Source organism: Pseudorca crassidens, chromosome 13 (genome assembly GCF_039906515.1).
Source record: "Pseudorca crassidens isolate mPseCra1 chromosome 13, mPseCra1.hap1, whole genome shotgun sequence".
In the NCBI taxonomy this organism is placed as follows: domain Eukaryota; kingdom Metazoa; phylum Chordata; class Mammalia; order Artiodactyla; family Delphinidae; genus Pseudorca; species Pseudorca crassidens.
The window spans coordinates 22,189,669-22,215,359 of NC_090308.1; the positions used below are offsets into that span (position 1 = coordinate 22,189,669).

A 25,691-nucleotide genomic window follows, 5' to 3' on the forward strand; every position below is an offset into this window, starting at 1 on the left:
AAATGTCCTGCACATCTCTGCCAACTCAAAAACTCAGCTTATGATCGTCAGGCCTCGAGCTTAACTACATTTTACATATAAACAAAGCATTTATTGCACAGTTTTGATGTACTGTTTTACGAACATGTAAAATATCGCATAGATAGATTGTACTTTGTTTTGTTTGGAATGATACACTGAGCTGCTCACCATTTTGAAAAAATCATTTCATAGAAAGCAATGTTCTTCATAGATCTCAAATCACTAATATGACATGCCTCTATCAGTCTCATTTGTAACTCTCTTTTCTCCTCCCTTCCTCCTTCCCTCCTTCCCTCCCTCCCTTCCTTCCTCTCTCTCTCTCTCTTTTGTTCTTTCTAGATTAACATCTCTCCTTCCAGGTCAATGGTAAAGCCTGCTACAGTGAAAACAACACTGAACTCACGGCAACAAGTTTGTCACTTAGCCTCAGTTTGCTCATATATAAAATGAATATGTGCTCTACTTATCTTAGAGTGGTTATGAGAAACAAACTGATAAAATGGATAGGAAGTATCTTGTAAAATATCAAGTTCTATATGTATTTTACAATAGAGACAAATCTTTAACAATAATATTTCTGGCTAGAAACAAAATAGGAAAAAAGCAGTACTAAAAAGTCTCTGCCTCCAGTAATGTTTACCAAATAACAGTACAGAAATTTAACAGCATCCAGGATCAGTAATATTTAAACACTTAATAAAATCAAACTCTGAACCTGGGGTTCAGAGACCAATACAGTAGCTATGTACTCACTAAAGTATAAAATACATGCTGGATTTAAAGAACTTACTACAAAAAATAACATTTATCATTAAAAATAATTCCATCTTTTGTTTTCACTTTTTAAAATGTGTCTAGTAGACAATTTAAAATTACACATTTTGCTTATACTACATTTTTGATGGACATGCTGCTCTAACTAAACAATGCAATAATAAAACTAATAAAAAGCAACAATACTGATCTCCAGCTAATAAGACAATAAAGAATGTACACTCACTTCATCAGTGAGTTCTCCAAACACTGTTATGACATCTATTAAAAGACTTGCAGTATAGAAGGACTTGATCATGTTTCTGGAAGAGAAAAGAAAAGTTCATCTAATTCAAATGAAAAAATGTAAGAATTAGTCTTGTAGCTACAAGACAAAAGCTTCCAATGTTTATAAAAGCACTCTGAAATTGTTTTAAATAAAATCAGATTTCAAGAACACAATGGAGCTCCTTCTGTAATCTGTTATTAGGAGGAAGTTACAACACATATAACAGGTGAATATGCTACAACAAGGTTTCATAGTATGCGTCTGATTTTAGAAAATGTAATGACAGTACTATCTGAATCCATATCAAGCCATGTGTATTTCTTTGTATTTAAGTCTTATTATAATAATGACAAATCATTTGAATCGGTAGGGGTGGGAATTTTTAAAATCAGTATCATTGGACCAGGCTGTTTTTGGCTAAAATCAACACAGATCTTACTAAATGGCTAGTTAGGGTATATTTATGAAGAAAATGAATCTGCCCTGGGTATTCTTCGTTTAGCCATTTTCTCTAAAAAGCCAGGATCACTCTTGTAACCCAAACTCATTCTGAGATTCAAAAAAAAAAAATCTGAATCGTTAATCAGGAAGTCTGAGAGTAATCAAGAGAAAACTGGATAAATTCTGGTTATACAGTAACTAAATTTAATTTTATCTATCTTTACTTACTTGTGAAATCGCCCAGCACGATCTTCATTATCTGCATACAAAAACATTTTCAAAGCATAATTCTCCAAATGGGCACAACCAACTATTTCTTGAGTAACAGCTTCATTATCACCCAACTGTTTCTTAAGCTAAAATAAAATGAGATACAGAACTTATGATTCTGGGCTCACAGAAGTGTATACTTAAGTATAAAAATTCCCAATAATCAAATCCAACGTTCACAAAATTTTGAAGAAAGACACTTATGATAACGTGAACGTTTAATTTAGCTCTAAATATCAAAATAATCAAGAAAAAAAACCATCCAACTATCTATGTAAAGCATCAGACAAATATTTCAAATGTACTAACAAGTATCCTAAAAATGGGATTAAGAAATTCTTTCCTAACCATACATAATTTAAATCTTTAATTTATTCCTATTTCAATTTCTTCTATCAAATACAGAAAAATACAATGAGAAGGATCATTATATCCTAAAAAAGTATCTCTCAGAGCACACTGCATTAGAGATCTAATTCTAAGTAACGTATAAGAAAACAAACTTAGAATAGGATTACGGAAGTTTTAAAAATTTAGACAAATATATACCTCAAATCAACACAATTTACAACCATGTAAATTTCCAGTCAGTACATCCCTTTCCTACACATACAATAATTTAAAGTGTTTTAAAAACAACAAACTAAATTCCTACATTTTACTCAGACTGTCATATTGGAGTAAAATGACCTTCTGGAATATTAGATCTGAGCACCACACTACTGTTTAAAAATTGCTTTTTTCAAAGAACATTATAAAGTAACAAATTAAATTTAGAAAAAGCGAGAGGATTTTTCATAAAATCAGCAAAGTACATATTCTCATAATTAAGGCCCAGAAGAGTTTGAGTACTGGAATTTAAGGACATCTGAGCATGCTTATCCTGAACAAAAACAGAAAAAAAGCCCCACATATAACACTGGTTTACTGTATCCACACTGCGAAATGCTTTAATTGTAGAGGCAATTTATTTCTAGAAAAATTTAGTGGGAGCATGTCATTTCATCTCACCTTCAGCATAAAAAACTGGCAGCAAAAACATAATATACTTGAAGTGTTCCAACTATAAATATAAACATTATAGGACAAGCAGATATGTTCTCACCATGGAATGAACTTGTTATTTAATGTAGATAATAAAAAATTCCTGGTAAGTCTCTTTATAAATGTGATTTTACATTTTGCATACTATAAAGACAGTTTGAGTTTTGTCTTATCCATAAGCTATTGTTATTTTAGCTATTATTGTTAAGCTGTAAAATTAATAAAGAGATATATTCTATATAAAATGTCTGTAAGAGACTGTATTGTACAAATGTATTGCTACGTGTCAGACACATTCTTCCTCCCACCTCCTAACCCCACCCTCCAAAAGAAGAGTACTCAAATTCTTCCTGCATCCACAGAAGCAGTATTAGAAGTAGAAGGCCAGACAGGCTCCAAGGGCAGCTGAGTTGTCATCAGTGATGCCACCAGGCTACCTTGGATGGTTAATAGTAGCAGATGACAGGATTCTGGGTCAGAAGGCCAGGCACCCATACAAAGTTAGAGAGAACACTATTGCCCATGGCTGCTTAATACAAGTAGGCTTTGATCTGAATAACTTTCAACTTTTAAAAAAAGTTCTGGGCCGACTGGTATAAGTGCATTGATTTTTAATATGTCTGAATTTTGTTTCTCTAAACAAAATAATGCAACTGATCAAATAAATATTTAGGTTTCTAATTCTCTTGAGCAGGTCACATAACTAAATAAGCAAATAAAAAGTAAGCCACAGCTATGACTATAACTGCCTTGGAGGAGATGCATTAATGAGAAGTAAACCTTGACATTGTTAAAAAAGAAACTGGGATGGCTGGGCATGGGAGGCACAGGGTGGAGCCCTGCTTACTAAGTAAGGTTACTATGGTTTAATAATGCCTTCCTGATGCACTGACACCCAATCAAATCCTTCAATTTTCCCTGGATTCGTGCTTCTACATAACCTGTGAAGTTCTATCACAGTTCAAGATGACTTACTGGTCACCTCCCACATTTCTGCTAGCAGAGGAAAATGCCTAGACCATAAGAGTATCTTGTTATGGGACCAAGAGTAGGAGGAAGAAACAATAGGCAACTTCCTTCATGGTCCTTTTCACTAAATAAATAGCCCGTTTCTTTCTTTTTTTTGCCCGTGCCTCACAGCATGTGGGATTGCAGTTCCCCAACCAGGGATCGAACATGCACCCCCTGCAGTGGAAATGCGAAGTCTTAACCACTGGACCACCAAGGAAGTCCCCGATTTCATTATTACAAGAGCCATTTAAGAATTCCCAAATCAATCATCGGTGTGACTGCATGAAGGAAGGTTAGAAAGGGTTTGTCACTTACAAAAGAATGACTCAACGGTCATCTACAATAACCTGGAACAAAATATAATGTATATGTAAAGATACTGAAACCGACGTATACCTACTTACAACTCCCTAAGCAGTATGATGTAAATGAAAAAAAAATGTGTCTCATTTTTCCTCAGCTATGACATTGCTGATTGCTGCCAACAGGAAGAACTAAAATGACAACACACACACAAATGAAATAAAATGGCATTTTAAACATTAAGCAGAAAATAAATTTTCAGTGTTCAACTTACAGCTTCTAACTGATCCATTAGCTTTGATAAAAATTTACGACATTCAGGAGTTTTACTGTCAATCTTCATTCCCGTTTGCATCGCATACAAACGACCTACAAAGAAAAATACGATTTGAACAATTTCCAGGACTGAATGTTTAAAATATGTTTTGTCTAATTAATAATTCAAGTTTTAAGTGAATTGAGAAATAAAATAAAACTTTGATTTACTATGGCTCTTATTCACAAATATAAAGAACACAAAAATATTATCCGAAGAATGCAAGATGAATGATGATAAGTTTCTATGAAGTAAGGCCTTCTCTTTTGGCATTATGTTTAAAAAATAAAAGGACTAGGTCCTAAGCTGTCAAAGGGACCTGCAATTTAATAGGTAAGTGAGGGCATTCAGAAAAACAACCACGTGTACAAGAGCACTTGCCAAGGGCGAGATAAGTAATACTGATAAAATACACAATATGGGCTGGGACAAGGGGAAATGCCACTCAAGCTGAGGCTAACAGGGAGAATTTTTTTGGTCATTTTTATATATACAAATAAAAATAAGTATACCATCTCTTTAAAAAAATAGAAATATTAGAGATAAGGCTGAAGCTAAAAACCTCTCTGCTACCACAATCCTAAATAGCTTTCCCAGTGATAAGAGCTGTAAAGTTTGGTGGTAATTGTTGTTACCACTGGTATGTACATATACTGCCTATAATTTACCTCTTACATTCAACAATATGCTCAGGAGATCTGCGTAGCACTACAGTGCTCCACACTATGGCCACAACAAACTAAAGCACATTTGGGTAGTTCTCAGATTTTCATCGTTACAAACCATGTTGCGCTACCAGACCTTCTTGAGCACACATTCAAGAGTTCCCTGACGGAGATACCAAGAATGAGAATTGCTGGCTCATAGTATATGTAGTACCTTTCTCACTTTAAGGGCTACTCTTAAAACTGTCTTCCAAAACGAATTACCACTATGCAGTTATATCTATAACACATGCAAGCACCCATTTCTCCTAAACTCACAAAAAGTTGATATTAAATTAAAAATTGATATTAAACTTATCAATCTCAGAACTGTGTTACCTCACTGTCTGATTTTGCATTTTCACTGTTCAAAGGTATTAGAGATTTACTGGATAGCTCTATATCCTCCTTTATGAATTAGGAATAGCTATCAAAATAAAAGGAAAAAATCTGCCAAATTTTCTGTTGGGTTGTTTCCTTTTTAACAAATTGCCGTGTGGCAGTTCTTTGTACAGTAGAAAGGAGGGAGATCATGTTTCCCCACCAAATGGAATCTTGTGAACACTATCCCCCTTCCCTGCTTTATTTTCTCCTCAGCAGGTAATCATCTTCAATTTTTTTATCCTCTGATTCTACTACAACTCCAACTTAAGCTCCATGAAAATGGCGATTGTAGTCTACTTGGTTTGATGTATCCCTGGCATCTGGGATAGTGCCTGGCCTTCGATAAACATTTTCTGAATAGATAAATACATGAATGAAAGAATAGCGCATTCTGCCCCACTGATTTAAATGCCACTTTTATCATTCATTAGCATACATTAAGTTTTCATGGGATAAAAGGGCCTAATTCTTTATATTGTCTATCTTGCTTTGTTATTTGTTAGTCTACTGGTCTATCATTGCTTTATTTACTGCAGCTTTAGAACATGGCTTGGTATGTTAGCTACTCTCAGGATTTCCAATTCAATTATGTCAACCCAATCATATCTTCTTTAAAGATGTATTAATATACAAATAATACAGTTATGTATTCTGCATGTATTTTTAATTTCAATAGCTGTATCTGAGGGAACTACTTTTGAAGGCTTAGGCTTTTACAGCTATCTCATGTTATAGAGCTTTAAGCTTAATTAATTAACACATTTATTTCTATATCAAATTTAAGGGTTTGATCCATCTAGGTATTAATGAGAGGAAAAAAATGGAGTTCTAAAAGTACTGTAGAGATTTACACTGACTTACAGTGTAAAAAGCATGATGCTTTCATTTTCACTGCACAGTAACCAGCACTGGATATCACTCTGACAAAAAAAAAATCTGAGAAGCAAAAAAAGCCCTTATTATCCATTGCTTTAATCACAAGTGTGACTAAATTTTGCCTTTTCCTCTTTCTTTTAACCAGTCATATTTAACAACATGTCCAGGTCGTTTACCCATTTGAGTACCAGGTTCTTATCACCTCTCCCCACTCCACGCCTTTTAAAGCATGCCTGAACCCCCTCCCCTCTTCAAACCAGTCATATCTCTTGAGTTGTTCAAGCTCTCTACCTGTTTTAGTCAGCTTTTGTTGTTATAATTGTGACTGAACTCCCCAACACCTCCTCTCTGTGAATTGTTCTGGTCTTCCAGCATTTTTGTTGCATTTTTTTTTTATTATTAAAAGTGCATCACATGAGCTCTTTGGAAAATAAATATTGGCTGAAAATATTGTGCCATCTTCCAATTTTTGAATATTGTTTTAAAACACAGAAGCTTAAAATATTTATGTACCCAAAGCAATTTTTTCCCCCAATCAATTCTAAGCTTGGAAAGCTCTTTTATCTCTAAGAAACTGGATATTCAGTTATGATTTTTCCAGTTAAATTCCTTTTTGAATTTAACTTTTAATAACATGCATCCACCTCAGTTACTGGCATCTGTCTCAAATACACTCAAGAAATAATCCTTTCTTTCTCTAATGATTTGTGGTTCCTTAATATGTTTTTGCTTTTTATATGTCTTGGCTATTTGATTTCACTGAGATCACAGATTAAATGTCATCTCACATGATAATACCTATAACTGATAATATGCTTTTTCTTCCTCCAAATTTAATCTTACTATGTCTTATGGTGTTACAAATTTTTTTCTGAAGAATTTTAAGTGTTCTTGCTCTTATTTTTAAGGGGAAGGCTTTTAGTTGAGAGTAGGGATCAATTCTGTGTTAGGTTGCTCCTATTTCCCCTAATAGTCCCCATCCTAAGCTATACTGAGGCTGCAGCCTTTGAGACCTATAAGATCCCAGGGATTGGCAGGAGTGTGGGGAAGAAGATATCAGCATTTCTATTAATACATGTATCTCATTCTTTATAAGTTCCTATTTTTACATATCTTTTATAACACATATAGTATTTTTCTAATACATATATAGTATTAGTACATCAATACAGAAATGTTATTTATAAATAATTACGTATTATTGGAGATTTGTGTTTAATTATTTTTAACTCGTGGGTAGATGGGCAAAAGGTTAAGAATCACTGCTCACTGCATCCTTACTCTTCTCAACTGTAAACTGTATTTTCTCCACACAGCCCTGTTCCTTCTACCATATTCCCTGGAACTACTGTTTCAGAATCAGCAAACTCCCCTTACCTCTCCTCAGATTCCTTCTTCCTCTTTGTCTTAATTAAAACCTGAATGTCACTTGAAGAAATAATTTTATTTGCAATCCTCTCAAGTAATGAGTTTTAATTCTCTTACATTCCTTCTAGTGTGTAAAAGAATTGAAAAAGAGAATTGGCAGGTATGATTGGTTTTCTCTTTGCATCCCACTATTACAGTATTCTCTCAATGTTTTCTAAATACGCTGGTCTAGGGCTCATCCACTCTCTTCCATTGGATTGTTATGCTTGTAATTGCCCATGGACCTCAGGGTCTCTCCTTGTCTTTCCACCATCTTGAAACTTTCGCTGTTCACATGGATAATCAATACTTCTGGCAAAGACCGCTAGCTGTCTACCTGCATCCTTTCTCCCCGTGTTCTTTACAAACTAGATCCCTACACATTATTAGGGAGCTGTAATGTAGCTAGCCAAAATAGTATATTTCCCAGTATTCCTCAAAGTAAAATACGGCCATGTTATTACCGAAGACAAATATCATATAACCAGAAATTGTTGGGAGAGACTTCTGGACCTTAAAAGGGGGAATGACAGCAGGAAAGGACCTTACTAACTCCTTCCCCTTTCTCTTCCCTGCTGCCAAGAATAGAAATGGGATGACTGAAACTCTAGCAGATATCTTGGACCACAAGGCAACCTTGGTAATCGTGCTAGTTTGTAGACTTGAAATTAGAAAGAGCTTGAGTCCCTGATGACTTCATGGAATTGGCACACTAGCGCTGGGTACTGCCAACATCAGACTTTCCTTTAAATGAGGGAATAAATCCTTATTTTACTTAGCAATTGTAATTTTGAATTTTCTGTGATGAAAAAGCAAATCTATTTCTTATGCATACAGTGAGTGCTGTGTTCTCAATTCTTATCAACAATGATCTCCAATAACTGTACATACTCTCCTTTACATGCCAGTCACCCCATAACTAAATTACCATCTCAAAGTGCCATACTGTCAATATCAGTATATCAATCACTCACTCTAAGCATAATTCCTTTTCTTCCAATTTTAAACTCTGCTTGTTACAACAGGCTTCCAGTTCACTGGTGTTGCCCTACTTCTTCATTACAACCAGTCTTTTCTCCTTTAACTTCCCTCTGCAACCAGCTTTGATTTTATGACAGATTTTTCTTGAACTTTATTGTCCTATCTCCTATCCCTGAATCTTTTTATTACATTCCTCTGGCAAAAGCACACTCATATATAAGCCCAACTATCCTCTCTTCCTATGCCTACATACTAGCAACAGAGACCACTGGCAGATCAGCATCACTATAAATACCATAATTATCAACCTCAAATGAGCTTAATACCTTTTTTTATAATTGAATATTTCAGTATTATTTATTCGACCAAAGTAAAATACACTTTCTATCACTATAAACTGAGCACAAGCTACAGTTGTTTAAACATCCATATTTTTATGATGTGCCAACATTTTGCATCCAATGTGAAACAGTTGGTTTGAAAATATTAAAGTTCTCTATTTTGTTTACCATCTTCTCTCCTGTTTTCTCCATTCTCTGAAGACATTTTATATTAATTGTGTAAGACGGATTTCCTTATCTTCCCAACCTCTCAAATGACTTTTTCAAACATCTTTCAAACAAAACCTCACCCAAACACACACACAGAAAATTTAGTAGACATTAATTAATTACTCGCTATCTATATATACTATTAGTCAACACAATAACACAATAATGTGAGGAAATACAGTACTGACAGTTTCATTCCCCTAGGAGGTCTTTCTCCTTACTTTATCAAAGTAGTGAACAATATATGAATCCTACCATCTATGGAGTGTAGTTAGCTACCTAGTGGACCAACTATGGGCATAAATGGCTATCCAGCATAGGTAAGAGCCCATTAAGCAAACATGCATAAAATTAATCAGCACTTTCTTGCTACCAAGCAATGAAGATTATCTGTATCTCCTTTGAAACAAAAATCAAATTATTCCCAATTCACTATCACCACAACCATCATCAATCTCCCTCACAACACAAATATAAACAAATGTCAGCTTCTTGTTCTTTAAAAGTTAACCTTAATACAAATGGCTAGTACTCAAAATATAGTTTAATGACAATATAGTTTAATGGTTTCACTTACATGCATTTTTTTCTTGGCTTACATGCATATTCAGTTTTCGCAATTATAGGACATTATTATAAAGCAACACCTTTAAATGAAGGACTGGAAAGAATCATCTCAGACCCGGAAAGATTTAGGATAAAAGTTGGCCTCTTACATTTTTGAATATCTTACATGGTTTACAATTCTTAAGTTGTATCACAAGATACACTTTCTAATATTAATAAAAGTGAAAAGACATTAAACCTACTTATGAAAATTAATAAATACACCAAAAGATCTTTTTCATAATGGATGGAAAAAAGCATCACTTTCATACAGAACTCTGTTCAGGACAAGTAATTCATTGTAGCAGCAGCAGTACGACGAAAAATTAATGTCTAACATGGAAAGTTGCCGACTGAAACAGAATAAATATGTAGCTAGAATCATGTATAAGAAAATATATTTGATTTATTTCATCAAGGAAATTTTTATGAATAAATATTATTTGAAGATGAGTAATGAGACATATTTGCAAAAGGATTAAATACTTTCCAACCTAACTTTAATGTGAAACATTTAGAAGACAAACATTTACTCATCCTGAAGGTATGAACATTAAATCTAAACATTAACATTCTAACACACCCTTGCTTATACATGAGAAATCTAAAAATATGAAATGCATGATATAAGCACACAAAAGGTATATAAAAGCAATTGTGAAGAGTTATGAGTTAATAGGTTAAATTAATGTAGCACTCAAATAGGAATCATTATGCTATACATTGATGTATAAAAGCAAATTTTATTCCAATACATAGAACTAAATATATTACTGTACTCATAAGTATATTATAAATCCCTGCTTTTGTGAAAGCAGGGATTTTATTATCTTTTGTGAATGGACTTCCAAATCAAGGAATAAAAACAAAGTATGAATGAATATATATTAATAAAGGGTATTTACTTCACTCATTCCTTCTTAAACAAATTTTTTAGAGCTTCTGTCATAATACAGTAGCTTTAAGAAAAAGTTAGCTATTTCTGAATTCCTACTAAAAGACCATGCTGGTACTTAGTGAACACTAAGTGATGATTTGATTACTAAAATGAGAACACAGATTCTAATTCTGACCACATGGAGTAGTGAGATTTGCTATCCCACTATAAACAACAAAAAAACTAGACAAAATATACAAAACAAGTTTTCAGACAATGGAAACAAACATGGTAAGACCAAGACATCTGAAGAAAGGAAACATATGAGGTGACACCAATATCAGCCTAACATTCTGCCTGGAGGTACATCCCAGTCTAAGGAGTAGGAGGGGAGTCCAAAGCAGAGCACAGTCTTCTAGCTGAGTTGAGAAAACAGACTGGAGTTCACGGAGACTGAGGCAGCTGTAAGTTGAGGGGCAGAGTTCTGAAGAGGATGAAGCTATGAAGAAAAGAAATCCAGAAATCTGTATAGGGGTAAACTTGAGGCTCAGGAGAACCCTACCATAGTGCATGTGAAGGAGAAAACTCCACACGGCCAAAGAATGAGCAGAAACTGTGAGCTGGACTGTCCCCAGAGCACACACAGGGCTGGGATGTATTCAATTTCCAACCAGAAGGAGTGGAGAGCCCCAGATGCTTACCCAGGATATTCAGTAGAGACCCCCAAAGGGATATGCTTTAGTGATAGGGTTAACCTGTCCCTAAAGCAAAGGCTACTTTAGACCTGCTCCCCAAAGCTAAAAACAAACAAAATAAAGCACAAAAGAATCTAACTGAACAGCAATTAACTTAGCTGTTGGTCACATTAAATCCCTTCAAGAACAGACATTCAAGAACTTAAAATTCACTCTGCCCTGCAACCAATCAAGAATGACTAATGATGGCAATAGCAGAAGAATGTGAACGTAAGATAAAACAATAAGCTAAGATAAAACAATGACAAAATAATGGAAATAGCAGACGATGACATTAAAATACTGGGGAACTATTATAAAGTATATTTAATGGAAACCATGAATAAAATGCGGAGAGAAACAGAACATACACAAAGGAACACAAATGGACCATCCAGAGATGAAAAATACACTATCTGAAATAAAAAATTTACTGGACAGGATTAACAGTAGTTTAGACACCATAAAAGAAAAAATTAGTGAAATTCAGAACATAGCAATAGGAACTACTTAAAGCAGGGAGAAAAAGGATTGAAAAGAGAAACAAAAACAAACACAAAACCGGAGTTTCAGTGAGGTGTGGGAAAACACCAAGTGCTCTAACATACATGTAATTGGAATCCTCCCCTCCAAAGGTGGGGAGGTGTGGCAAATACAATTGACAAATTAAAATTTTTAACCAGCAAAAATATCTTTCAAAAATGAGAATGAAATAAAAGCTTGTTTCACAAAAGAGAAGCTGAAAGAATTGGTGGCAATCCTACAAATGAAATGATAAACTTTTCAACAGGAAAGAAAATGATACCAGATTTAAAACAATCTACACAAAGGAATGACGAGTGCTAAAAATGGTAATTATGTGGGAATATATTAAAAATTATATTTCCTCATTTTATGAATCTTTTTAAAAAGGATGGTTAAAAAATATATTCTAGGGTTTATGGTATATGTATAAATAAAACACATAACAACTACAGGCGAAGGACAGGAGAAAAGAAAGTGAAGTTCTTAACTTATATGTGAGGTGTTATATGATAGTAGACTGTTATAAGTTACTGTAAATGCTAGAGCAACCATTAAAAATACTAAAACAAAGAGGAATATCTAATAAGCCCACAGTGGAGGTACAATGGACTCCAAAGTGTTTCCAAAGAGAAACAACTGGGATTAAAAAACACCTAAAAACCAAAAAACCTGGACAAGTCACAGAAAAATACATGATGAATTGAATGAAAGTGAGAATTTATCAAGCACTGAAACCTGTGCTGCTGAAGAGGATGTAAGCTTTCACTTTGAACAATCATAATTGTCATTAAAAAAAAAAAGAATCTTATCAAAGATGATTTAAACTTGCATGGGTGCCAAACATAAGACAATGACAGATAAGGACAAGTTACTTGATCACACTGATCCTGTCCCCTCAACCTTAGAAACAGGTTGAAAGAGTCTAAAACCAAACTGATTTACTTTACTCAAAAAAGGAGTAATTATTGGGCTTCCCTGGTGGTGCAGTGGTTGAGAGTCCACTTGCCGATGCAGGGGACACGGGTTCGTGCCCCGGGTCCGGGAAGATCCCACATGCCGCGGAGCGGCTGGGCCCGTGAGCCATGGCCGCTGAGCCTGCGCATCCGGAGCCTGTGCTCCGCAACAGGAGAGGCCACAACAGTGACAGGCGTACCACAAAAAAAAAAAAAAAAAAAAAAGGAGTAATTATTAAAATGACTATTTTACGATATAAAATGCATGTCTGCATATATGTTTGCAAAAACAAAAAGAATGGAGTGCTAATGGATAAGCCAGTAGTCCAACTTTCTGTGCGTATTTATTAACCTGTCATTGCTACAGTAAAGTATCCCGAGTCAGCTTATAATAAAAAATGATAAGTACTTAGATAAGAGGACTATGGGCTCAAATTAATTGTTACAGGTTCAGAAATCAGCAAACAGAAAAAAAAAGAAAAGAAAAAAAAGCCACTGCTTATCTTCACTGGCTTAGTTAAGCTTATCTGTCATTAAAAAAATCCGATTTCTGTGTAACAACAAAAAAATAACAGGCAACTGATTATTAATCCTAATATCCACCATGAAGCAAAAAATCCAATATTTTTCGGCCTTTAAACTAAAGTAAAAATTTACACTTGTGCATCTTATAACATCTTGTATATGAAATATACCATATGTATTTACAACTTCCTGAAAACTATATTTAATTTTCCTATGATCATATAAACATGACTCTGAAAGAACACTTGTACACTTTCACTGAATGTCTATTAACTGTACAATATCACCCCCTAGAGGAAACTTTAAAAAAACAAACTTGAAACTTTATGTATTTAGTTACTTAAGCAAATTTAAAAGGAAGGAATCTTTCTACTTTTAGCTTTATCCACAACACCAAACTTCACAGAATCAAAATAGTTATCATATGGTGCCCATGTTTAGTAGAGACTCAAGTATTTTCTGGCTTCATTAAGGAAAAAAAAGAAGAGACATAACAGAGCTCAGAGATATGTTAATAGCATCAAGCCTGTCCTCCATTTCTACCTTCCACTTATTAGGAATCTTCCAGATTACTGCATTGGCTCCCCCTTTCTTTTTCACCAATTTAACTAGTCCCTTTACCTTCACTCTGTAAGTGGTATTCTAATTACTACCTACTATCAACAATTTTACATATAACCATTTCTCATCTAGAATCTGTCATTCAGGTCCTGGCTCCATCACTTACTAATAAAAGGACCAGGATAACTATAAGGTTCAAATCCGATGCTCTGAAGAAAAGTATTGTTATTAATGCCAAGAGCTACATAAATGTTAGTCATCTGGCCTCTTTATTCAGTGACAGCTATAAGGCCATAGTTCCCTGTAGGGACCATAGCTGCCTTAAAATTCAGATCAATTTAACATTTTTGGAGCACCTATTCTTTACTGTGTAAATATGTCTAGTGGCCTAGCACTACCTGGTACAGTAAATGAATAAAGAGCTCCCAGCAGCGTGCAGCCTTCTTAAGTTTACCACCTAGAAGACAAAATAGGCAAATGAAAAGCAATTAGGTAAAGCCATACAAGGCATAATGAGGACACAGAGATGATGCACCTTAAAACTAGGGAGTTTAAGAGAAGGTCTCCCAGAAAAAGTGACATTCAAGCTAGTATCCAAAGGATAAAAATGAAGCGGGGATGGCAGGGAAGGGAAGAGGTACCAAGGGAGAGAGAACAATGTTGGAAAGCTTGGAGACAACAGAAAGCCAGTGAGGTTCTAGAAACGGAATGAAATTCAGTTTGATTAAAACTACAAAAGATGATGCCATGTTCAAATCATAAGTGGTTCCTAAAGGCACTTATATTTTTTCTGATAGTCAGATGGAGCTACCACAAGTACCTTTACAAAAATTTTTGCTTTCAATAAAGCTTTTGTTTTTTAGTATTTATGGGACATGCCCACTTACAGAATAGAAAACATTAAAAAAAAGACAATCAAAAGAAAACCATATATAAACCTAAAAGCCACAATTTCTTCTCCAAGTGTATGTATGTATGTACATATAAGAAAGTTCAAATCATAGTATATATATATAATTTTATATCCTGTACTTTTATATCAATTTTCTCCCATGTTTCAAAAGATGCTAATTTTTAAATGATTCCATCACTTTCTATCTAATGGATATACCATAACTTACTTAACCATTTCCACAATGATATATATTTAGGTTGTTTTGAGCTTGCCACAAATGTATAAATAATCATTCAGAGAATTCTGCATAAAGTTCTTAATATATTAGTGATTATTTCCTAAGCACAAGCTTTTCAAAACTGGAATTACTGAACATCAGATAGTTTTACAATTCCATACACTCTGACAAAATGCTTTCTAAAACTATGAATCAACTCACACAGCCACATCAATGAAAATTTCACCATATACTCATTTGCACTGAGTTATAACTTTATAGTCCAAAAAAGGTATGCCATTTTAACTTACCTGAATGTTAATAACTAGTATTCTCTCCTTTAGTAGTATATACATATTCTTTGTCCATTTATCTATGGGGATCTTAGTTTTGTTTTTTTTTTAAATGGATTTATATGAGTGTTTCATATATCAGGGATATTGGCTCTCATCTATTGGATCTTGGATCTCTCATCTTTGTCTCTCATCTAGTGGAAATATTTTTTCCTAATGCAATGTTTTTATAAATTAACTGTACTGTTTGTGTCACATACAATTCCTAAATGTTTAGTTAACTTTATCATTCTTTTATTCTGCATTTTTTCCCCTAAGCATTTAAAGCAGAACTTTTTAGTAGCAACAGGGATTACCTGCTTGAAGTAGAAGGTAGGAAGCTATGTCAATAGCTTAGATGTAAGGTGAGGGGATGATATCAGAGAAACTAAGGAGATTAGTAAAATTTTAAATGTTCGATGACTGGCTGATTGTGACAGGTACGAGGAAAGGATGGGAAGGTTAAATTTGTAATTTTTAACTAATAAATTTGAAAATCTGACAGATATGAAAGATATTCTAGAAAACTTTAATACATCAACATTAGCTCAAGTCGAATTTTTTAAAATGTAAATTGACAAATATAAAAAATAACTTCCCCCCAAAACATAAAGTTCTGGCTGTAACAGGGTAACATGAAGGATTCTTCTTAGGAAACTGCTCTCTATCTTCACTACGGTGATGGATACATGAACCTACACCTGACAAAACTATTTAGAACTAAAAACACACGCACACGTAAATGAATACGTGGAAAACTACGGAAGTCTGAATCAGATTAGTGGATTGTGTCAATGTCAATATTCTGGTTGTGATACTGTACTATAATTTTGCAAGATATTACCATTGGGGCACAATGGGTAAAAGGCACACAGGATCTTCTGTATTATTTCTCACAACTGTATGTGGATCTACAATTATCTCAAAATAAAAAGTTTAATGAAAAAAAATCTAATAGGATTCTTTCCAGGAATGAGGAGGTGTTCCAAATATGAGTAAATTTAATAATTTGTTATTAGTTACTACATTAAAAGGTTCAGAGAAGTAAACACTAAGCATATTAGTCAAAAAATAATTTGATCTATGGTGTTTCAACACTCATTCCTGACTTAAAAATAAAAGATCAAACAATTTAGAAATGTTTAATTCCCATTAAGGCCAGATATAAATCATTTTTGGAAATCACAAAATACTGAAAAGGAGGAGGCACAATGGGCACATCCTATGACATATCTATGACTTAATCTAATACCCACAAGTCATAAAATACTGTGTTTTGAAATTCTTTTCATTACGTTTCCTTACTGTAGTAAGAGCATGTAAAAAACCTAAGAATTACCGTATAGTTCATTTATTCAATCAACAGATATTACATGTAAATTACATAATTTACAATTATCCACCATGGCTTAGGTACCGTATTAGGAGTTAAGAGATTCAACTAAGACATACTTCTTGCTCTCACAGAGCTTACATTCTAGTAAGAACGGAATATTCGTAATATTTAGAACAATGGCATTCATTAAATATTTATGAATGCCAATTATGTGCCAGGTGAAAAAAAGGTATCAATCCCTGTCCTCCAGGAGAATCCAGGAGACAGAAAGATAACAGTGTTATAACACAATGTGATCAAGATGAGGGACATATGTGAAACAATTTCTAGACCATTCTATGAGGTCAGGAAAACCAATCTGCAAAAAGTACTGAGTCCGTAAGCATAAATTAGATTAAGAGGAAGTCAGAGGGGATTCCAAGCAGAGAGCAACATATATAAAGCCTCAGAAATAAGAGAATATGGAACTTTTATAAATCAGCAAGTACTTTAGCAAAATAATCTTGAATTTTTTTCTCACAAAAAATTCTTCGTTGCTCTAGGAATTTAGAATATTTTTGTTTGCTCTAAGTTTACAGAAATGTATCCCTTCACACATTTTTCAGTTGACATCTACCACTTTTCATCAGAAGTTTAAACAGGTAAAAAAATGTAATTTCTGTACGACATCAAATACTGACATCTAAAAATTATATCACTCTTTCAACTGTAAATACCATAGTAATTTGATACCTATTATAATCTATTTTAAGATACAAAAAGCTTTTTTAAGAGTCAGAAATAATACTGTGTATTTTCTTTTAACCCATATTTCTATTTACTTATCTTATAGAATTTTATTATAAAAAAATGTATTTGTATGCTCAAAAGTCCTACTTGATTATCCTATCATACTGCTCTGCAACAGAAAGGATATAAAAATTGAAATTTTGACAAAATTTCCTGTGAGAGAAGCTACTATGTGTTAAAATATTTCTTCTGGAATTGAGTTTTGGCAATTATTATTATGTATAATTGATCAAGACAACATGATTATTTATTTTAATAATCATTAAGTATAAATATTACAATTTTCTTGGAAATGCATCAAATAATGAGTTAAACTGCCTATCTATGAATTAATATGATTTATCCTCATAATGAACCAGGGTAGAGTATTGGTTCTATTCCTACGTTCATTTTTATGAATTTAACAAGGGAGAAAATTCATTCATATAAAGCAGCAGATGTGAATGGAAGCTCTGTCACAGCAAAATCACTGAATTCTTTAAATTCCTTCTGGGTTATAGGCTAAAAACCACATCATCACTTATCATCAAATAATATTGTTAATAATCTCTCTTAGCTGACATTTTAATTAGGTCTGCCTGAAAATTTGTTTTAAGACTAGAAAAGAATCTGTCACCCCATCATTAGAGTATTCATTCTCTCAATTCCTGTGAAGTATTCAGAAAAGATCTTATAAAGAAAGACTCATCATTTTCTTTCAAAGGCTTCTTTTTATCCTAAGACAGTGACACAGGATTGGGAAAACGGAAATACTGTTCATTTCAACATCTGCTGGCAGGAAAAAAAATTTTTTAGTATTTTAATTTTGTCACTTGTTTTAAATGTATTTCTGAAAAAACAAAACACTTCAGAGCTGAAGATTTACCTCATTTAAGGAGAATGTCCACCATTTTACATAAATGGCAAAACCAGCTGTTAAAGCCAAACCAATCAGCCACTGGAGGTTTACTTTTTTCAGAAAAATATGACTTCTCTAATTCGAATAAATATGTTAACATGTCCCCGCAAGCCCCATCTCATTTCTGAATTCTAATTCTAAAATTTTGATATCCTACAGACCTTTACATGAGCTTGTGACTTGGATGAAATAAGGCACTGCCCCACTTCAGCATTTCCCTTTTGTTTCTTACCTCTGGAATGACACTTTAGTGAGGAACAGAGAACAAAAAGGTAAGGTCATATAATGAAAACTCTTACCATTTTGAAACTTCAGAACACCTCAACACAGGCCAATTTTGAACATGAGATGTTACCCTTAATATATATACATACAAGTGTAAGAGACTCTGAAATACAGAGAAGTTTCCACTGTGGTACGTTCATGTCCTTGTTCCCACAGCTAACCCTCTCCACACCATCTTGCACTTGATCTTGGTCGCACACTGTCCCTCTGCACTCCTCTGGATAAAATCCAAAATGACCAAACAATGGCTGCTAATAGCTAAGAACAATTCCTTCTTCTTCTGAGTTTCACTCCTGACCGCTCCCCTTATAAAAAGTTATATGTTAGAATGTTCCTTTGACATCCTTTCTTTCTCATGCCCAGCATTTTAAAATAAAAGCTTACTCTTTGCTCTGACTGGTGTTCTTCCAAATAAGACAGAGAAAGATAGGAAGCTCTACCTAATACCTTAATTGAGGTTTCACTAATACCAGTAATTTATTTTACCTGTCCCTTTTTTCTGGACACCCTGGAGTATTTTCCACCTTCTTCTCCAGGGCAATACACCATAAAAATGCTAATGAGGCATCAGAGTATGTCCTTCTTCTTTAAAGTAGGAGAAGGGCAACTGAGAACAGGATATGATTTAAAAAAAAGGAAGAAGCATACTACTTTGCTACCTTGACCAAAGGAACTTTGTCAGGAAAGAAACATACAGAAGTTGAGAACTGTGAAAATGATTCCCATAGAATTATTTGCATACTGAAGTTTGAAGAGCACTGGTTTAGTACATCTAGAGCATAAATTACAAGGGAAAAAGTCATCATGAGCCATCTTCTGTTAGACAGCAGAATCACACCTAAAATATAACATGCACAGGAATTATCAGACAGCAAATATAAACGTAAATATTTTTTAAAGCATTTAAAGAAGAGTGTTTTAAAAACACAGTTAACAAAACATTATCAGAAATGGCTAGCTGATTTAAAAACAAAATGAGAACATCTAGAAATAAAAAATGGAAATAGAAACTCAACAGATGGGTTCTACAATAGGATATGTGGAGGTGAACACAGACCTAAAGAAATTATACAGAATGTAGCACAGAAAGAAAATGGATACAAACTATGAAAGCATTAAGAGACAAAGAAGCTAAAGGAGAAAAATGCAACACATACCTAATTAAAACTGCAGGAGAGAATAGAGATAGCAGAGAAGCAGTACTTGAACAGATGATAGTAGAAAATTTTCTAAATTTAATGAAAGACACCAACCTACAAACTCAGGAAGCCAAAGTGCCAAATAAGGTACACAAAAAGAAATCAAGGCCTAGAAAATCAGAACATGAACCATAAGGAAGAGATTAATAAATTGGCCATATTTTAAAATTAAAAACTTTTGCACATCAAAGGATTTCATAAATCAAGTGAAAAATCAAACTATAAACTTGGAGAAGACAATCACAACGCATATACCAATGGATCAGTAGCTAGATTATTAAGAAAAGACAATGAAATAGAAAAACTGTCAAAAGCAATAAATAGGTATTTCAAAAGGAAATCACAAATGGTTAATTAAAATATGAAAAGATGCTCAACTTTATTAAGGCTCAGTGAATTGCAAATTTCACTCGAATGAGACATCATTTCACACTCGTCAGATCAGCAAAAATATAAGTCTAATAGCAGCAAATATGGTGAGTACATTAGCATTCATTTTACTGTTCCTTACATACATTATATATGTTCTTTAACATGCATATGTTTCATAACAAAAATATTTTTCAAGTGTCACCTGGATTTAGCAATAAAAATGTTTGTTCATGACCCTGCTGAGAGCAATTACAGTGAAATAATGGGCATGAAAACCAGACCACAATGGGCTGAAAAAGTTCTATTAGATAAGGATGTAAAGACAACTACAGACAATTATTTCAAGCTTATCTTTGAGGCTGGGCAGACAGGACTGCAACTTTAGGGGAATGTCACAGTGAGAGCTCCTTTTAGTTTTTAAATAAAGGAAACTAGGGCAAGTTTAGAAAGAAACAGCAAAAGAGGGAAGATAATGACACAGGAAATAAAGGGTCTCTGGGCAGTCACAAAGGTATATAATACAGAACCCATAAACAGGGATTAGTTTTACACAGAATCAAGGGTTCCTATTTCATTGTTATAAGAGATAACCTCTTTGACTTTAATCACATCGTTTTTCTCCTTGCTCTATCACTCCAGTTACAATGGTCACCTTGATCCTCTTTCAAGCAAGACTTTTGTGCTTTTTTTGTGTACCCCCTCTATGGAGAGTACTCTTTCCCCAGTGATGCAAAGCCTGCCTTTCACGCCTTTCAAGTCTTGCTCAGATGTGAACCCAGTGAAGCTCTCCCTGACCAATCTAAAAATGAAATCCCTTCCTCACTTCCTACCACCCTACTCCTGGTACTCCCTATACTTTCCCTGCTTTATTTTTCTTTGTAACCTTCTAATATTCTATATAATATACTCATTTTATTGCTTAATCTCCCCACCCCATAGTACGTAAGTTCCATGAATGCAGGAACTGTAGTCACAGTTCCTGGTAATGCTCATACAGGTAGAATCTTAATAAATACAAGCTGAATGAAAGACTAATGGTCCCTACTTAAGGAACCTCAAAAACAAGTATAATGGAAAAATGCTGCTACGATTTGAACAAGCTGAGGTAAAGCCTTGAGAGTAATCAACTTACTGCCCACAGAAGTGGTGACATTTGAGTTAGACCCTGAATCATAAGGAGTTTGCCAATTGGAGAATAAAGGAAGAAGGTCCAAGACAGTGAAGAACGTGGAGGTTTGAAAGAGGCTTGCAATTTGAGAAATGAAAATGGGGTCACCTGGAGTATGGCAGGGATGACAGTGGACCATTTTTTGGCTAATCTTATAACGTCCACAATAGAGGACACATTATATTGAGCTTCTCAAGGCTAAAAATCCTTTTCAGAGGCTTTATAGTTGCTTAGTCACGTGTTTTATTTGCAGTAACATTAGAGTATGGAATATGAAATAAAGTTTACCGGATCTACTCTCTTCACTGCAAAGGAAAAAGTGTCAACAAATTTAATCTGTGTTTTTCATCACCTGTAGATTATAAGCATCACAGTCAACCAAAGCAAGACTATTGCTACCAAATGTCTCAACCCCAGGTATTATTCAAAATCAAGACTATAAATTCTCATTGGTGGGACAGGGTAGTTTGAATGCAGAAGGGGGAATGGACAAATCCAAGTGCTTGTTTTGTAGCAGCTACTCTCCATTTATGAATTTTTGAATGCGCTTGCATGTTGTCCTAATTCACGTGCACTTATTACTACAGTTTCAACTAGTCAATCTTCCTTTTGTCCACATCACTACTGTCTTTGGGACACTTACCTTCGTTTTAGCTCCAACTCAATTACTTAGCTACCCAGGTTATTATCAGGATTCCCTGCTGGCGATAGGAGCCTCTTGTGTGTACACGCAGAAAAAAACCCTTAGAACAGTGTGTTCCAGAGTTCATGAGCCCAAATATTGTTTAAAAATATTTAAGCACAAGACTGGGTAGGTCGTGGACACCATGGTCCTTTTGAAGTTTTGCCTTTCTGGGGCCTTCGAGGGGGCGGAGAGAAGGTGGAGATCCCTGAGGAGGGAGGGGCCCCAAGGGATTCCCAGGGCAGGTCAGAGGTCAAAGCTCAGATCTAAAGCTAGGGGAGCGGGGCCTGCCTTAAGAACCAGGGGGTGGTGTGTGGGCCCCGGAGGGTAAGTAGGGCCGCGGCGACTCGGAAAGACTCACAGTAATAGGCCACCACAGGGTCCCGCTTGTCATGCTCCTGAGCCGTCCTCAGATGATGCTGTATGCTCTTAAACTGTGGAGGCAGCGGGGGCAGCGGGGGGAGCGGAGCAAGGGCCGCCATCTCCACTCCAGGAACAAGCCCTTCTTACTCGCCGGCCACCGACACTTCCGCTTCCGTCTGGGAGGGTGCGCGCACTAACGCGCAGGCAAATCCCGCCCATTTTCCCGTTGCTCAGCAACGTCGAGGCAACTACGGGTTCCCAGCAGGGACAACCTCAGTGCGCCTGGCTTGTAGCAGTTATAGAGCCCAGAGGAGGTGGAGCAGCTTGGCTGTGATACCGCCTATGGCACTAGCGCTCCCTGCTGGCCGCTGGCCGGAGGGAGAAGAGATTTTGTTTTATTTCTCTTCTGTTTCCAGCCTCTACCCGCCTTTTGTGGCTGAAGGATGGGTAGAAAGGGAAACACAAAAAGAAAATAATGTTTGTTGATTGGGAGAAAAGGTAAAGACATGAATTGCCTTTGGCATCCTTCAGGAACTATCGTTTGCAGTACCTCAGATTATATTAATAGCGTCCATAGAAGCTTTTCTAATTTTAGAAACTTTAAATTCAATTCTTGTAAGATGAGAGATGATGTGTTTCCATTTTAAATTACACTCTTCTGTATGGGCACATTGGATAAAATAATCAGTTACTTTTTCAACATAAATACTAACACATTAAGCTTGAAGAAAATTGAGCTTTTGTTCTGAGCTGGAGAGCATATACACTAGTGAATGAATAATTTGTAGATCGTTTGTTTCTGGAGAGTAATGAGAGATTTGCAAAGTCATTTGACAGCTACTATCTTGTCAATGCACAGATAAGGCGTTCAGGTAGTAGTTCTTGCTCAATGCTGCCGACTCATACCACTGTAGGTAGGCATCAACTTTTCCTTCTACCATCAGTGACGTCATCAGTTCTTTTTCTCTCCTCTCCAGCCCATGCTATCAGGACTTTACACTTTATTTACCTCCTCCAGTAACCTTAATCTTTATTTCTTTATTTTATCTCACTCCCCAGTTTTGAGAGTTCATCTTAAAACTGGTTTTCATTGGAATCACACCATCTCCAAGAAACAAGATCTCAAGCTCTGAAATTTCCCTCTGCCTACTATTTTCTGATCAACACTCCACCCTATCCCCACCCCCAAGCTCAGCAGAACCTACTCTGTGTCCTTGTGTTGTCTCCAGTCCACATTTTTGTCTATCCCTTTTTGCAGAGTACATCACCTTAGTTAGCGGGCTACCTGTTTTACAAGAAACTTGAGTTCTGTATTCTCCCCAATTTCAGCAACACATTCATTACCAGTTGAGAACGTATGTACTATGGACTGAATATTTGTGTCTCCCCAAAATTCATATGTTGAAACTGAATGCCCAAGGTGATGATATTAGGAGGTGGGGCCCTTGGCATATGATTAGGTCATGCAGACAGAACCCTCATGAATCAGATTAATTAATACCCTTGTAAAAGAGACCCCAGAGAGCTAGCTTGCCCTTCCACCATTTGCAGATACAATGAGAAATCAGCAGTCCTCAGCTTGGAAGAGGGCTCCCACCAGAACCTGACCATGCTGGCACCTGAACTTGACCATCCAGCTTTCAGAACTGTGAGAAATAGATTTCTGTTGTTTATAAGCTGCCCAGTCTGTGGTGTTTTGTTATAGCAGCTGGAACAGACAAAGATAGTATGGTTTCTTTCTCCTGCTCTATTCCCACTATCCAGTCAGAAGTTGCTAGATTGGTAGAGAAATTAATGAAGCAAAGCAGAATCATCTCTCTGTCCTTATGATGTCTCATTTATGCTTTCCTATTAGTTCTTGATTCTCAACTGTGGTTGTCCTTAAAGTTCACCCCAGAAAAATTTTTTTAATTAATTAATTTATTTATTTTTGGTTGTGTTGGGTCTTCGTTGCTGTGCGAGAGCTTTCTCTAGTTGCAGCGAGCGGGGGCCACTCTTCATCGAGGTGCGCGGGCCTCTCGCTGTCGCGGCAGAGCACAGGCTCCAGACGCGCAGGCTCAGTAGTTGTGGCTCACGGGCCCAGTTGCTCCGCGGCATGTGGAATCTTCCCAGACCAGGGCTCGAACCCCTGTCCCCTGCATTGGCAGGCAGATTCTCAACCATTGTGCCACCAGGGAAGCCCCAACCCAGAAATTTTTTTAAAGCTCATGTCTAGGTACCCCCGCCCAGGCTTACGGATTTAACTGTTCTGAGTTGGATCCTAAATACCAGTATTTTTAAAAGGTCTTTAGTAAATTGGCACACTCAAGTTTGAGGGCCAGTGCCCTAGTGAATCATCAGTACATGGCTGATGTTTTAAGCCTTCTCCACTCTCTTCAAGTCAGATCCTCTAGCCTGATTGCCTTGGTCAGAAACTGCACTTCCTGCTACTGAAATTAAGTTCACCAAATATGAATTGTTCCACCTCTTCCGTGCCACAACAAAGCAAGAATAACTAGCTAGCAGTTTGCCAAGTATCTACTGTGTATCGGGCATGTTTCTAGTTACTGTAAATCATTTAATCTTTACTACAACCCTGCAAAGAAGGTGTTATCATTTTCATTATTTTACAAGTGAGAAAAATGAGACACATAGAATTTGTTTAACTTGCACCAGGTCACAGCTAGTAAGTATGAGTGTAAACAACGTAAATATTAACAACATGAAGATGATTTTTCCGGTTGATGATTTACAATTAAGAATTTACTGATATTTTACTATGAAGAAGGACCTAACTCTCTTCCATCCAACTCTGATCAGTTGCTGAAGGACCTGATGTCACCCTCCAGGTTGGGGCTAGAATCTTGGCAAGTTAGGGGAGGGCAGAGATAGGGGATAGGAGCAACCACAGGAAGAAGAAAAGGGAGAGAGACCAGAACTGACTGGTGTTTTGGTGGGAAAAGGTAAATGTTCTGCACCATTCCCTGGACTCCAGTGTACTCGTGGTCTTCTCACAGCAAAACTTTCTATTCTGATTGTGGTCA

General features: G+C 35.6%; 1 protein-coding gene across 1 annotated transcript in view; it reads right to left on the reverse strand.

Moving 5' to 3' along the window:
- VTA1 (vesicle trafficking 1) overlaps nt 1–22,847 on the reverse strand; it is a 64,925-nt gene extending 42,078 nt beyond the window's left edge. Inside the window, exons 1-4 of the mRNA XM_067701920.1 lie at nt 22,667–22,847; nt 4,407–4,501; nt 1,733–1,860; nt 1,022–1,097 (exon numbers count right to left, since the gene is read on the reverse strand). Of these exons, the coding sequence (XP_067558021.1) occupies nt 1,022–1,097; nt 1,733–1,860; nt 4,407–4,501; nt 22,667–22,787 (420 nt within the window). The 5' untranslated portion in view covers nt 22,788–22,847. The remainder of the gene's footprint in view (nt 1–1,021; nt 1,098–1,732; nt 1,861–4,406; nt 4,502–22,666) is intronic.
- Nucleotides 22,848–25,691: the final 2,844 nt, after the last annotated feature.